Raw genomic sequence first — 16,637 nt, forward strand, 5'->3', positions numbered from 1 at the left:
TGATAGAAGTATACTTAGGACTATACTGTAAAGAATCCCAAAGGATCTCATTGGTGGCCATATAAGAGTTTCTCTCTCTGGGTACTGTTCTTTTGTACCAACTTTTTCTATATTGTCAGTGACTAGCTTGCTTACCATCAAGAGCTTTTCTAAAACAAATAGTCATGACCTTTTTAATTAGTTGCCAGAAGTATCTCTCAGTCACAGTTATGACAGGCAACAATAAATCTAGAGATTGATGAATATCCCAGGGTCAAAGCAGAGAACACCAGTCTCTTTCTCCTCTAATCATCTTCAGACACTTATTCTAAATCACAGAGGCAATTTCCATGTCATTTAAGAACATAGATGGATTTTAAGGTCATTATGCTAAGCAAAATAAGTCATATTGAAAAAACTCAATACTGCCTGGTATCACTGATATGTGAAATCTAAAAATAAGATCAGTTACCTAAAAGTAAAATACAGAAAGTAAAACAATGGATGCCAAAGGCTGAGAATGGGCAAATTATAAAGTTTGGTTAGAGTTCACAGTATTAGATACAGGATTTAAAGAAGAAAATAAGACCTAAATAATCATATCATTATGACTATTTTATATACTTGGCATTGTATATTTGAAATATTGTATCTTAAATATTAATATAGTTACAACATCAACACTCTCAGCAACAGAAAAATTAAACATAAGTAAACCAGATTTGTAGGATCTAATATTGTACAGCATCATTATGTTTTTTTTTCTCTGAAGTTTGTAATAATACTTTAGCTGACACAAATAAATATGTGCTTCTATTTCTCAGTCTTTTTAATTAATGGGGTAAGAGGACAGGCTAAAGTTAGGATAGAGAAGGAACCAGCATGACAGTGATAGTTGAAACTATCACTCTGGACAAATACTGAATGATGAAAGTAGGTAAAGTGATATGGATGATATCCTTTCAATACCAGTATTGCAAACCATAATGCAAAAGGAAAGAGAAAGAGAGAGAGAGAGAGAGAGAGAGAGAGAGAGAGAGAGAGAAGAAAAGTGCCTGCCATAGAAGCAGACAAGGAGGTTGGGTGGGGGTGGAGGGCAGGCTGTGTAGAGAGCAAAAGGGAAACTAGGGACTTTGATGGTAGGAAATTTACACTGATGAAGGAACAGGTGTTGCAACATTATATGAAACCCAATCGTGAAGAACTTTGTAACTGCATATCTCATGATGATTAATTAAAAAGCAAAATTGATCACTTTCAGCAAACTGATGAAAAAATAAATAGAAAACTTTAAAGTTGTTTCCAGTCTTATTATTTTTTGTGTGGGGGGAGGGGCAGGAGAATGGAGTGTCTTCTCAAGCAGTGCTCAGGGGATCTGGGAGGTTTAGCCAGTGACTCTCTACCTTGGTTACAGCAGTTCAGTGCAAGGACTTAAGAAGGTAATTCTACCTGGGCACTGCAGTGGTGCCCATATGTCTCCAGGGCTTTATCTAGTGATACTGAGAATACCACTAAATGGTACTGATGGTCAAACTATGATCAGTCTATGCAAGGAATATAGCGTCCCTAGTCTCCATTCTTCCCCAATTTTGCTATTTCTTAATAGAAATGTTTGCAATGAGTAATATAACAACATAATTATTTTCACTATCTACTTCCTTTAAAAGAAAAAAAAATTAATAAATTCTTATCAGATAAATATGTAAATGTATGTCAATAAAATATTAAATGCACAAATAAGTTTACTAGCAAAAATGTTAAATCAAATCTAAAATTAAAATGTCATTATTTAACTAAGGTATTTAATTTTTTTAACAAAATGACTAAGAATCTAACTATCAATATAAATGCTTCTTATTTCTTCGTGGAGTTATGATTACTATAAGGGAAATTTTGAGAGAAAAAACTCATTACAAATCACTCACAGACAATAATTCACATATTTGACTATTTTGTATGTTAGTTTTAGGATGTTTTTAGTCACATAAATGACATGACATGTTGAGGAGATTTTTTTCCCTCCCCCTCAGTGCAAGTTTTAATTAGGAACTTGCAAGGCATAGCCAGATGTTTTAACCTATTTAACACATTAGAAAGAGGGAAGTCACAGCTGCAAAAAGATCCACCAGGAAAGAGAGGAAGCTCAAATGCTGACATCAGCTCTCAGTCAGCAGTGAGCCAAAGGAGAAGCTGACAAAGGTTCACTGAGGAAATCATAAGAGATTCCTAGAAAAACAATGATGTAGGAAATGGAGAATTTTTTTTAATTTTTGTTTTTTGCTTTTTGGGTCATACTCAGAGATGTACAGGGGTTACTCCTGGCTCATGAACCCAGGAATTGCTCCTGGTGATGCTGGGGAACCATATGGGATGCTGGGAATTGAACCCAGATAGGCCACCTCCAAGAAAAATGCCCTCCCCACTGTGCTATTGCTCCAGCTCTTGATGTAGGAAATGAAACAATAGATGGGAAAAGTGAACAGGTAAATAGCCCCAAGAAGCATTTCTTTATTGTGATGTGTGTAAGAATTACATGGGGACAAGTTCAACATGGAGATTTTGATTTAGAAAGTCTAGAGGAGAACCTGAGGGTCTGTGTTTCTAATAAATTCAGGCTATCACTCACACTATAGGTTGATTCAGACACTGCACTTGAGTGACAGGATTCTGAATTACCTTGGATGCAAAAAAGCATATCTCTGGAAGCAGAAGAGCCAATTTTGTTTTATCAAAACATCTATGTAATTAGCAAGTTAAGCAAATTTACTATTGCAAAATTTGCAATAATTATGCAAAAGTTTTCAATAATGTTACATGCTTTCTTAAAAGAAAAATTCTAGGTAGAATGCTTCTTTGATATGCAAGTTAATTTATTTTTTCTCAAAATGCACATAAATCTGTATTGGTAAAATCTGTATCAGTTTCTATGGTATGTTATATTATGAAGTAGTGAAAAATTCAAAATTTGAAACTCAAAGTTGAAGTCAGTTTTAACTATGGGATGAGTAATTTTTAATGTGTTTTCCAGCATATTCCTGAGTTTCTATTCTCTCATTGTAATGGCCCAAGGTGTGCTTTTATTCTAATCATTTGATTCATTTTACACCTATGGGAAAATCAAATCCTGGCTTACTTCATATTCTCCTGTCCAAGGCAACTAAGTTCTGATTATGTGATAGATTTTGGCATTGTGTCAATGTCAAGGTGTACCAGGAAGAGAAACAGACACAAAGATGACAGATAGATGAAGTATCCATGATGTAAAACATCCCTTGGTTGAAGAGGAAGTTGGTAGTATCATAAAAAATTAGTATCTTTAGACATAAGAATTCAATAACTAAGCACCAATACCATTAGGAAATAATTATAATTTCTTTTAAAAGAACTAGTGTGGAAGGGAGGAAAGTGTTCCTATGACAAATATTTCAAAGAAGAACTTTGTATTTTTTATAATGAAAGCCAAAATATAGTTAAGTATTTATTACACAATTATGCAAAATCAATTTCTCAAATGTATGACCCTTATTTTCAGAAAAAGAAATCAATAAAAAGTAAGTTTTCTTACACAAATATCTAATCACAAAAATTTGATTCACTCTAACTGTTAAACATTTTAATGATCTGTCTTTAGCATATAAAAATTTACAATGTAAAGACAGAAAGATATTATTCTTAAAATATTCCATAGTTGTAAACTGCTACATACAAGTTGTAGGCATTTTATATAGTGATTTTGGAACTAGTGTTTCTAAATATATTGACAAATACTATTGATTTGACTATTGACAAATATACATTCTACTTTAGAAGAAATAGTTACTGAGGTTGTTTTTAAAACTACAATTGTAAGGGCTACTATTTCCAAATAAACACTTTCCATATGAGTTGAAAATTTGGGATGTTTTTGTTCACATATTCTATCACATAGCATAAAATTTCAATGTAGCACACTTGATAATCTTAATGATTCCAATAAATTATGACCCTGATTCATTAGTCCAACTAATTTTTAATTCAGAAAAAATCAAAACTGTGAACAGCTTTATTCAACACACATGTTGGAATTGCTAATCCACATATTCAATAAACTGCAAAACTTAAAAGCACTAGAATTACAGAAGTTTCCCGTTAATAAACATACTACTTAAGAACATTCCCTATTAAGAGAAACAATGGATAGAATGATTTTCATATTTCACTTAACTCACCCCATGTGATGGATAAGAGATCCAGCCTAGTTCCCCTTGAATTGTCTTTGAATCTAGTAGATTGACTGAAATAAAACAAAAATATAAATGCATAATTAAAGAAGACAGTCTTTCTATTTGCTTCTGTCAAGTTAATGCTATCTGTTGTTGTTGACAATATAGCATACTAAAATATGATTGTTCATTTCATTATAAATAAAAATCATAGAAGAAAAATTAACAAAGATCATGAAAGAAAAATTTTCTCTCTTCTTTTTTATTTTTATCTTTGGCTCACACACAGCTGTGCTCAGGACTTCTTGGATGTGCTAAGGGGATCCTGTGCAGTGTCAGGGATCAAACGTATGTCCACCACATGCAAAGCAAGTGTCTTAACTACTGATGCCAAATTTTCACTTTTAACTTCTTATGCCTGCTTGTGAAGCTTGTATAATATTCAATATATTGGGTATAATTTTGATAAAATAATTACAAGTTTAAGAAATAATCCAAATCAAAATAATTAACAGTATAAATTTTTTCCGAGACCATCAATTTAATATATTACATACAACTTTATGAATCATGATTCATATTGTACATATATATAATTATATATTACATATGGTAAATATTAAACACGTTTTATGTGTATTTTCACATACTTTGTCTATATATGTCTATATATTCGTCTATATATGTATAGGATAATGTTTAAGTTGAAGGGCTACACCTATGGAGAATATATCACAGCAAGGATTTCCGTAATGAAATCAGTTAACAACTATATTCCTCCACCATTTTTTCACTGGAGAATAAATAATCTATCCAAATATACTTTCATTTTTAAAGAAATTTGCCCCAAAATTTGTGTGATTGACTGAAAAGGTTGTAAGTAAGAGTACAAATAATGTGTACTCAAAATAAAGAATTTCAGAACCAGTATGGGGTGTAACTTGTAGATAAAGTCGGGGAGTCTCAGGACTTTGGGTGCAATCAATGTTTAGGACCATAAGAATCCCCATTAAGGAAGAAACAATCCATTTGGCCATTGAAAACTGGCTATAACAATGAAGTTCTGAACCTCAATAAATTTGGTAGACATAGATTGGAAGCCATATAGCCTTCTCCCAACACCATCATTGCTGAGCCTTTATCGCCACCATAAATCATGACCACAAAACAAGTCCAACACATGAGCTAGTAGAGACAGTTCATTGTAACCAAAATAAGGAACGTGCTTAGACTTTGAGATACTGAAAGTTTCCCGGACACAGTAAGAACTTAAACTGACAATAGAGGATCCACATATCTGACCAAGGTGGAGAGCTAGAGCTATACAAAGAGTATCAGTGGTTTTAGCAACCATAACATGACAGTGGGAGCCCTTTCCTTTTGAGTTATTAAAGCTAAGTCCATGTAGCTGTTATTTACTTAAAAAAAGGTTCTGTGGTATATAAGTGGTTAACCTAATAGTGAGTTTAAAATAACCATTATAATAGAGTCAATCCTTTTCAAACTCTTCAAAGAAGTCAAAGATACAGAACACTGAAACAATTTCTTTGAGGCAAAACAATACCTTGATACCAAAATCAGACCAAGACACTACTTAAAAGAAAGCAATAGACCTATAATTGATGGATATAGATGCAAAGATCCTAAATAAAATACTACGAAACCAAGTCCAAAAATGAATAAAAAATATCATAAACTATGAGCAATTTATGATATTGAAACTAGAGATTCAAGGAGTCTTAGTATATGCAAGCAAATGAATATACTGTATCAATATAAGGAAAAATGATGATCACATATCAATATCAATAGATGCAGAAAAAATTATTTAATAAGATCCAACACATGTTCATGATACTCACAATAAAATAGAGATAGAGGAAAAATTCTTGAATACAATTAAAGTCATTAACCACATACACATTGCTCTCAACACTCACACTCAATGGTGAAAAAAAAACCTGAAAGCAACACCATGCTCAATGGTCAAAAATTTGAAAGCCTTTCCTCTAAGATCAGACACATGAAAAGATTGCCCACTCTCACTAGTATCATTCCATGTAATATTGGAAATGTTTTCCATAGAAACTCTTAAGAAAGAGTTATTAAAGTCATTCAGATTTTCAAAAGTCAAACTAAGACTATTTCCAGATATTGCACTTAGAAAACCCTAAAGTCTCCTACCAAAAAATACCTAGAAACAATAAATGTATATAGTAAAGTGGAAAATCCAAAATCAATTTGAAAAATTCATGGCATATCTATATGCAAACAATAAAAGAGAAAGAGAGAATCTTTTAAAAATTTCACTGAACCTCAGTCACATCTAAAAAAAATGAATTCAGACCTATTTTTTGCACCATGCACAAAAGCCAATGCAAACTTTATACCTGTATTCACAAATTATATCAAGAACAGCATCAAGATGCTGAATCTACAGACATCAACAATGATTCGGTTCCATGGGCCAAGTAAATGGAAGCAAAATAAACAAATGAGGCTACACCAAATTGCAAAATTTTCACACTTTAAAATAAACAATGACCAGAAGCAGAGGTATCTTTATCAACAAAATAAAAGTTTAAGAAAATTCTTAATAAAGATTCTGTATACCAATAGTACAATTGATATAATAAAAAAAACTCATTGTAAAGCATAACAAAAAAGCTCAATATGACAGAAGAGAGAATTTTGAAAAAAATTAGTAGGGAATCAAATAAGATATTTAGAAAAAAATTAATAAACCTCTTGAGAACTGAAATAATTAATTAGAATAGGAAACATACAGATAACATATATACCAGGAAGTGAGAACAAAACAAAATACCTGTTAAGGAAAGAATAACTGAGAACTCCCCAAACTTAAGGAACAAACTAATAATGATAAACAGGATGCAGAGCAAACACCAAATTCCAAATGCAAAACACACAACTGTTAAATTACCAAAAGTCAAATTACAAAAACACATTTAAATTTGAGTACGGAAAACTATGGACCATACAAAATACCTAATCAGACTATCATCATATTCCTCTACAGACTAAGAGAAGTGGATAACAAATTCACAATAGTAAAGGGGGAAAAAAATTCTAGTCAAGAAAACTCTACAAAGTTAGCATCCAAATATGAAAGAAAGGCTCCTAAACAACTCATGGTAGAGCATCTGCTTTCATGTATAGATAACAAGTTTAATCTCAAACATTGCCCTACATGAAGATAACATTGGCTATTTCCTTCCTCCCTGGCCACTGGGAGCTTGTGTTTGTTGATTGCCCCAAAATCTGTCAATTATCTTTGTCTCCTGATCAGACTCTGATTTGTAAATATTGTCTTTCTCCTCCTTCTCCTTAATGTCCTTTGCCTGGTTGGTTATTTCAGAGCAATTGCTTTTTCTATGGATACAGGAAGACAGTTAAGAAGACTAGCCTGTGACTTGGGAGTTGATTGACTCAAGATAATATTATATCCTGGACGTCTGCTCTCTCAACTTGACTCAGTCTCAGTTGTCCTTACTTTCTAGATCCCCCAAAGCAAGGTCCTGACAAGAGTCTGGATGGACCCAGGGCAAGCAGTGAGCTACGAGCTATCCTGGCATCAAAATGGTCCTGGCCAAAGAGCCATAATGCTTAGCTGTAAGTTAGGAACCTGGTCATGGACAAATTCTCTCATGATACAAAAATAGTAACTAGATTTGGACCCTGCTGGGGTTAGAAATGATTGATCTGGGCCTGAGCACTCTAGTCTGAGTCTGTGGTGAGATGTCCCCAGGACAGTCATTCTACATGCCTAAAAGTGTCTATTACTGTGTCCATACAGAATGATACATATTAGGAAGTAGAATTAAAGAAGTTAATTAAGTTGCAGGTCCAAGGTGAGAAAACACATTTTAAGGGCTATTTTGCCCTTGTAGGCTGCAGGTGGGAGGGGAGACTGGGAAAACATTTTTGATCACACTCCCCCTGGAGAGGCAGGGTTGGGGAAGGGTGGCAAGAGGATAAAAGAAAGTGGTTGCAGGGAGAAAGAAAATTGAAGGTGAGGGGATTGATGGGGAAGGAGAGAAGGAAACAGAGAGACAGCAGAGAAAGGGAGAGAGAGAGCTAGAGGAGAAGATTACAGTGGGAAGAAAGAATTGAGTGGTTAGAGAGAGATAAACACAGACAGATAGAGAGAAGGTTGGAGAGAGCTGGAAGAGAGACAATAGATTGAATAAATGGCAACTAATCAGCAACCAGCTCGGCCCTTGTTCTTTCTTCCTCCGGCCAAGGCAACAGCCATCCCAGGTGGAGAAGCGGCTCAAGAGCACCAAACACAGGTGGCTCGAGAGAGCCTCCTGGAGAACATTTCGAACATCTGTTCATGTGTAATCCCCAAGCAAAGGAGTTTACACAGCTCGGAGTGCATGAGGGGGTTACATGTCACTGCTCTTCATGATCCATGGGATCGAAATTTGTGATCTCTTGTATATTGCAACCAAATATGTCTGAGGCACAATGAAATGTCTGAATACTTGCAAATACAACAATAGAGTGTGAAACCTCTAGTGACTGCATTAATGACAACAATAATAACAGGAATGGATGAGAAACAAACAAGTAAATTTAAGTATGATAGTGAATAAGACTTTTCCAATAAGCAAGTTTTATGCAATATATCACTGCTAATCTTTCACTACAAGAAAAACTTTGAAAAATTTTCTTTCATAGAAAAATTACAATAACAAAACCATAAGTATGCTGTTAAGTACATATATGTATGTACATACACATATATATATATGAAACATCTAAATAAAATGGGCTAACAGCAAAATATTAAGGAAATGGGGGAAATGTAGAGGAATTTGCTTAATGTAAGCACAATAAATTAATGCCAGCACACAAAAAAACACAATCTTAGATAGATGTGAATTGAATCAAACTTCATGGGAACCAAAATAACAAGAATCTGTAGCAGGGTCACTTAAAAAATATAATTAAAACAATTGGTATACTCTGCAGGAAATATACTCAAAGAATAAAACAAATAGGAATAACTGTAAAAGAAAAAATTATAAGGAAAAGAAGTATTCCAAATACAAAACAATCAAAGAAAACGATAGAATAGCGGACTGAGGATGTGATTCAAAGGGATGAAGAAAATAAGTTTTATGTGTGAGGATTTGAATTTTCTTCCTGACATTTTATGATTCACCCAGCACACCAAGCCCCAAGCAGTGAACCTAGACAATGAACCATCAGACCCGAAGTATCAACAGCTATGACCCAGATCCCCAAAGTCTAGGAATGTCCTTGAATTAAAATTAAAAAAGGAAAGAATGACAAAAACAAAAATCAAATATAAATAATCCCTCTAAATGTTAATTGTCTGAATTCACCAATCTACAGAGTAGCATGCACTGTAACACTGTCATATCATTTGATTTGCTCGATTTGCGTGAGCGGGCCCAGTAACATCTCCATTGTGAGACTCAAGTAGCTTGCCAGGCTTTGCCTTGTGGGTCAGATACTCTCGGTTTCTTGCCAGGCTCTTCGAGAGGGGCAGAGAAATCGAACCTAGGTTGGCCAGGTTAGCCGCGTGCAAGCAAATGCTCTACCCGCTGTGCTATCACTCCAGCCCAAAGATACAGAGTAGATGTATCAATTAAAATGGATTTACCTACATTATGCATAAAGGAAATGCAGATAGTGAGAGGTTGAAGTGAGCTATTTATTAAATTGATTTTTTGTTTCTTTTATGAGCCTTATCTGGTAGTGCTCGGAGATTACTCCTGGCTTTTTGTTCAGAAGTGTCCTGGTAGGATTCAGGGGACAATAAGTGGTGCCAAGAATCTAACCTGGGTTTGTTACATGCAAGGCAAGGGCTCTACCCCCTGTACTATTTCTCTGACCCTGATGTGAACTATTTAAAAAGAAAATAATAATTATAATGAATATAAAGAACAAGACACTGGGGCTTGAAAGATAGTCAGAAAGATACTTGTATTACACAGACTTGACTAGGGTTAGATCTCTGACTTCCTCTATGGTCCCCAAACCATTGCCAGGAGTAATTCAAGACTGAGATAAGAAATAGGTAAAGAACCAGAGGTAAGTATATTAAAAGTATATTAAAGGTAAGTATATTAAAATGAATATTGCTCAGCCATTAAAAATGTTGAACTTTCGGGTCCAGAGCAAAAGTACAGCAAATAGGGTACCTCCCTTGCATGTGTTAGTCTAGTACCAAATGAGGTTCCTGAAATCCCACCAGGAGTGATTCCTGAGCACAAAGCTAAGACTAGGACTGAGCACTGTGGGTTTGGCCCAAAACTAGCAAAACAAAAGAAAAAGTTGAATCCTTATGCATAGAACTTAAGTTGAGTATACTAAGAAGTAGTAAATCAAAAAGTAAACACCAATTGTTTTAATTTATATATAAATAACCAAACCGGACTCCGTGCTAGGCTGTTTTCACTTGGACCTCCCTAGAGGGGTGCAGGTGATGCCCTCCCTGCCCCAAGGGGCTCAGTCCTGGCAGCCAACCTCCACTATCCAACCGCCGCCATGCTCCAGGCCGCTTTTCACACTCTCAGACTGAGCCTCACACATAAGTGAACATATTTCTGGACATATCCTAAGATACTCCCTTCCCATTTTCCATGATTACCACCTCTCGGAAGCAAGCTATGGAGAGTACCACGCCCGCATGGCAGAGCCTAGAAAGCTATCTGTGGCATATTCGATATGCCCAAAGCAGTATTAATAACGGGTCTCATTTCCCTGACCCTGAAAGAGCCTCCAATACATTGGGAAAGACGAGTAAAGAGAGGCTGCCAAAATCTCAGGCCTGGGACGAGTGGAGACATTACTGGGGCCCACTCGAGTAATTGAGTAATTCGAAGAACAGTGGGACGACAGTGATACAGTGATGCAGTGAACCAAACCATATTAACTGGAAAAATTCAACAAATAAAATTGTGAAAAACATATCGATTGTGAAACAAAAGTGAAAGGGTGGAGGGAATTGGTAAAAATATTCATTTTGAAAAAGTGTGATGCACTAAAACTATGGTTTGATGCGATTGATATACATTTAGAGGTGTGAAAATAAAAATGAATATACATTTAGACATCTGAAATTACAAATTAATGTAAACCAATGACATTGAATAAAAATTCTAATGCACAAATTTTAGGAGAAATCAAAGCAAAAAATATATTTTTGTTTTGTTTTGCCCTAGAGCCACACCTGGCAGTGCTCAGGGCTTACTCCTGACTCTCATGCAGGGGTCTCTCCTGGTTGGGCTAGGGGACTCCACATGGCTGATGGAGATCGAATGAATCTATGTCAGCTGCATGCAAGGCAAGTATCCAACCCACTATACTACCATGTCAGTCCAACTATTATGTAAATTTAAAAGGCAATAGTTGGTTAGCTAATTAGATAATAATCCTATTGGGTAAATATTAGAAATGTCCTGATAAGTTCAAAGAGATAAAATTTTGTTAAATTTTCTATTTTGCTGTGAAAGAAAACCCATAAACTTCACTTGTTAAACTAGATTTATGTAATAAAAATTTCTTAATAAATTCTAATTAGAAGTAATTATATTTAAATAAAACATGAAGACTGTTGCTATATGATCTTGCACAGTACAATTATCTTTGAACAATTGTATCCTAGTAAATCAGTTCGGGAATTAATACTATGTCTAATAATATTGAAATTATCTCTCAAAAATTAGTTTTAAAACACTGCCAATTAATGTTACAGATAATAGCTCAGACAATTTAATGTTAGAAAATTGAAACTCTGAGAATACATTGTCACCTTCAAAACATTTTATCTATTCTATTCTGAATAAAAATGCACCTTAGTCTGATTATTTCATTAGCTCAGTCATCAGTTGACTTTTTTGAGTTATACATAGGCTTTACATAATATAATTGAGAATGCTATATTCATCAACCATTTAATCATATTTTATTTGATGATTTAAACATGTCAACGTATGTTTTGCTTGTAAGAATGAAATATGTGCTGAATGTTGACTATGTGTTATCCCGTAATGCTAAATTAAGAAGTTAATGTCAATATTTGTAACAAAAGAAAATTTGCTTTAGGGAAAAGAGCCATAAATGTTGTCTTCATTTAGTAGATTATGCACTGGAATGTGGGTAATTGATTCAAGCACCAAAGATACTAAAGCTTTCCATGATAATTATGAGGGGAAAGTAATAAAACTAATCATATCAGCATTTGGTTTCTACTCAAAGGAAATCAGCTAAATCAAAAAGGTAAGTCATTTTGGCAATTAAAATAAGTGTGAGATATTGATTCAGCATATTTCATTTACTCGGAAATTGAATTTTAGTTCCATTCAGCAAGAAATCAAAATTATCATTACTACTGATTCTGTTTCTATTGTCTACCAATCATAATTATTTATTATATTGATCTGGTTATCTTATACTATTACTTCAATGACCAAATAAAAATATATTTAAAGGTAACATAGCTTATAAGATAATATACAGATAAAGGGGTTTTTTTTTGTAAAATTAGTACATTGTTGACATCTCCATTTTGGTTTCTGAATTATATTTAAAATCAAGCTTCTGTATTTGACTTAACAAAAAAAGAATAATGACATCAAGGCATTTGGGAGGGATGATCAGGGGTTGAAGATCTCACAAGCAGCGTTCCGGGAGTTCTGTAGCTGCTTCTGGATTTGCTCAGTCAAACTGCACTGGCCTGATGTTCCCAGCCCAGCCCCAGCAATGTGTTGCTACTTGAGCTCAGAGATGATGAGGGTCATCAGGATCATAGCACCAGTGCTCTAAGGTCACCAGGACCTCTCACGGTGGTGAATGAAGCTTATCAGGTCTATACCTGGAAATTCTGAGTACATACAGTTCCAGAGATAAACTAGGGGCCTGTACATATTTGGAAGACACGTCAGCCCTTTTAGCTCTCTCCCTCTGTTCCCTCAAGCATGTTTAAAAGTACTTGTTTTGTCTGCTTTACTGTTTATTGTTAATCTGAGCAATATAATCAGTGAACAAACAACAAAATCTGAGAACTGCAGCCACTTTAAAGTGAAGTTGTATAACGCAGTTTTTTCAAGATATAAACCAGAAGATCAAGTCATCAGTGATTGGCTGTATAACAATCTGACTTTTGCAATGATTGAAACAAGTGGAGAAAATTAATAAAATTTAAAAGTGAGCCTGTTGTGAGCAATTTTCTGGATACACCAGTAAAATGTAACTTTTCACTTCATCTTACACCCCATACAAGGTTTAGGCTTGGCTACTAATGCTAGCTTCCTTTCAGTAATCCTATTACTGTTTTCTTCAGTCAGATAAAAGATGTAGACTGATATTTTATTAAAAAAAAATCATTTCCTTGCAAGTGGTCCCATTGTTCAAATGTCAGAACGTTAACAAAAAATAAACTATTTTAACGACTCCTTTTCCTAGGTAATTTACAAATAATATCTAATGTCCATTTTCAAATTTTAGATTCTGAAAGAATGATTTTCTAATATTCTGACTTGTTAAACATGTCTTTTCAGAACATTGTCTATTCAAGTAACTTTGGCGTATATTCTTTAGTTATTTAAAATAGACATGTTTTAACTGATATTATTAATTTGAAATATCAGTTGGAGTTTTTAGGGCAACAATGTGTTTGATACTCACTGAATAAAATTAAGATGAATGTGAATATGGGTTTCATAGCCAACCATACTTTGTCTCATTTTATTAACTTTATATCTAAAAAGTGTGTGAATTGGTAAAAGGATTTTTTTTTTTGGCAACAGTAAAGAAATCCTTATATACCCTCGTTGAGGTTGAGTGGCATTTTCAGAGAGGCACTAAAGTGTTGATCAAGAAGACAACTGTGGTATCTGATGGGAGTGAAAGGTGTAGAAGAGAATAAAGAATAATACCAAAGTGGTAAATTGGCTCTACTTGGTTATAAGTACTTTTGGAAACCAGGAAAATTCCTGTCACTGAACTTTACTGTCACGTTTCCTCTCAATCAGGTAGTGGATTAAAAATGCCCTGGGTAAGTTCATAGCATAGCTGGTAGGGCGGTTGCCTTGCATGCGCCCAAACACGGTTCAATTATCAATACCCAACTACCAGTACCCCAACTACCAGTACCTTAATTACTCCAGGCTCCACCAGGAGTAATCCCAGAGTTCAGAGATAGTAAGCGAGGAGCACAACTGTTTGTGGTCCCCAAACAAAACAAACCTGCCCTGGCGCCTTACTCATTATCCTATCACCCACCATAATTCAGAGATATAGTCAAATGTCTAATCTCATGTTTATTTGCATGGAAAATAACATGAAGAATTTCCTTAGCAAGAATTTATACCAATTTATTTTTTCTGCTAAGCATGTATTAATTTTTTCAGAAGACATTGCTTTTAAAATAAAATTTTGAAAAACTACTTAAAGTTGGCAAAGACAAATTAAAAGTTTTAGCTTATAAATTTCCAGATTTTTACATTTAGAGAATAATTAACAGACTGAGATATTTCAAGAACATATCAAAGTTCTTATTTATAGTGGCTATTTGTCCATTTGAAAAATTAAGATTTCAACTAATATTCCTATTTTGTATGTTCTGTCTGTTAAGTGCTACAAATATACAGTGTAAATTTTAAACTTAAATGTCAGTTTCTTAGTGAAGTGGAATAATTTTATTTACTACTCAATATAGTTTGCAACAATGCTACATTTTATTTTATAGAATTATTAAGTGATAGAAAATCATCAAATAATGATTTCAATTATGTTTAATGGAAAAAGAATTTTACACCCCCAAAAGTAGTTATGTTTGCTTGTTAAACCTTCAGTTTTAATGTGCCTTTATAGTCACTTAGAAAAGCTACAAAACCACTATAAAAGAAAATAAACCCATCCTATGACTACATCTTGTTTCTATTAAAGAATAACATTTTCTTTACTGTTCACACCATCAGTATTAATTGTCCCAGAGGCATTTCTTGTACACGGCTTGTTTTTTTTGCCATTTTTGTTATGATAAAAATAGAAGCTTTTTTCTAGGTTACATATACCTATAAGGGCCCTTTAGTCTACTTATCGGCAATACTTAGATGTCACCAATAAAAGGAAAAAAATTAGGAGGTGATAAATTTTATTCACAGCATTGTATTCTGTGTAATACCTTGATCAACCATACAGTTGAATGAAGACATCACAATGTATATTTTGACAGAACTCTTCCAAACCTAAGTATTTAATTTTAAACTACACATCAGGATAACTCATGAAGAAGAAATTTCAAAAAGTCAAATTTCTGTTGTTGCATTTTCATATTTCAAAATAACTTTTATCTACTGTAACTATATATTCTTAGTTTCATAGGATTTATGGGATTTCTGTTTATATTTATTTCTACCTAAACACAATTAAAATGTTTGAGGTGTCAAAGATCGACCCTTGAGCCTCATACATGTTCAGTATGTACTATGTCACTAAGCTACATATATTCCAGAAACCAAAACATTTTCAATACATATAGTTAATATTTATTTCAGGGACTAAACATTTATAAAACTTTGTTTATAATCTAAATTAATTCAATTAGAATCAGTGAATTTTGTGCCGATTGACCTTTCTATAATGTCTAATAAGCTTGTATATTTCTGACATATGAGTACTATTTTTTAATCATTTGTCAGTTTAACAATTGAAATCATTTTAAGACTCAGGAAAAACTTAGGTGGTTCTAAATTGCCTTTTATTTTTTAAATAACACTTGTTTTTCATTTATTGCCATAAACGTATAAATATCTGTCATAAATTAATCACCTTTCTGATTTATTTATATGATATAGGCCAATAAGATTCTATGGTAGAACAATAACTTAGTTGTCCTAAGAAGCTTTTCCTAATAGGCATAAATTTGTGTTTACTTCTATAGAGGTCTTAATTATAGAAGACATTCTAAGAAACTGTCTCAAATCAATCTTTGCCAACCACAGGGAGAACTTCTTAAAGTGAAGTTTCACAGTTAGATGTCAGTGTTTTTATAAAACTAAAGAGGTCCAACTAAATAACAGAAATACAGACTGAAATTCTACTTGAAAGTTGAACACTTTGGTAAATGTAAACTCTGTTATTTCCAAATAATTTTTAAAAATTTAATCAGATATGACTAAAAGCTACACTTCTATAAATACTTTCATGGAGAAACAACTTTAAATATTATTTAGGATTGTGAAGTTCAAAACAAAATATTCATTTTACATAATTAAGAAAGGATGTTTTAAACTGTCACTGATGATTTAGATCATTAATAAACTCATCTTTAATAACAGTTTCTAGAATAACAAGTTTCTGTTTGCTGTGCATTGTCAATCAATATCACCACTCATTTAGACAGGAGAAATGTGTTTCCCCAAATGTAGAAGTTACCAAAAATACATTAATGAT

The 16,637-nt window shown here is 33.6% G+C and overlaps 1 protein-coding gene across 2 annotated transcripts in view; it reads right to left on the minus strand.

Moving 5' to 3' along the window:
• The window catches only part of EPHA3 (EPH receptor A3), a 398,195-nt gene that overhangs the window by 368,664 nt on the left and 12,894 nt on the right, over positions 1–16,637 (minus strand). For both annotated transcript variants that reach the window (XM_056135456.1, XM_056135454.1), the window contains exon 2: positions 4,188–4,252. In XM_056135456.1, coding sequence (XP_055991431.1) covers positions 4,188–4,252 — 65 coding nt within the window. The remainder of the gene's footprint in view (positions 1–4,187; positions 4,253–16,637) is intronic.

This window comes from Sorex fumeus, unplaced genomic scaffold, assembly GCF_029834395.1.
Source record: "Sorex fumeus unplaced genomic scaffold, SorFum_2.1 ptg000115l, whole genome shotgun sequence".
NCBI classification, from domain to species: Eukaryota; Metazoa; Chordata; class Mammalia; order Eulipotyphla; family Soricidae; genus Sorex; species Sorex fumeus.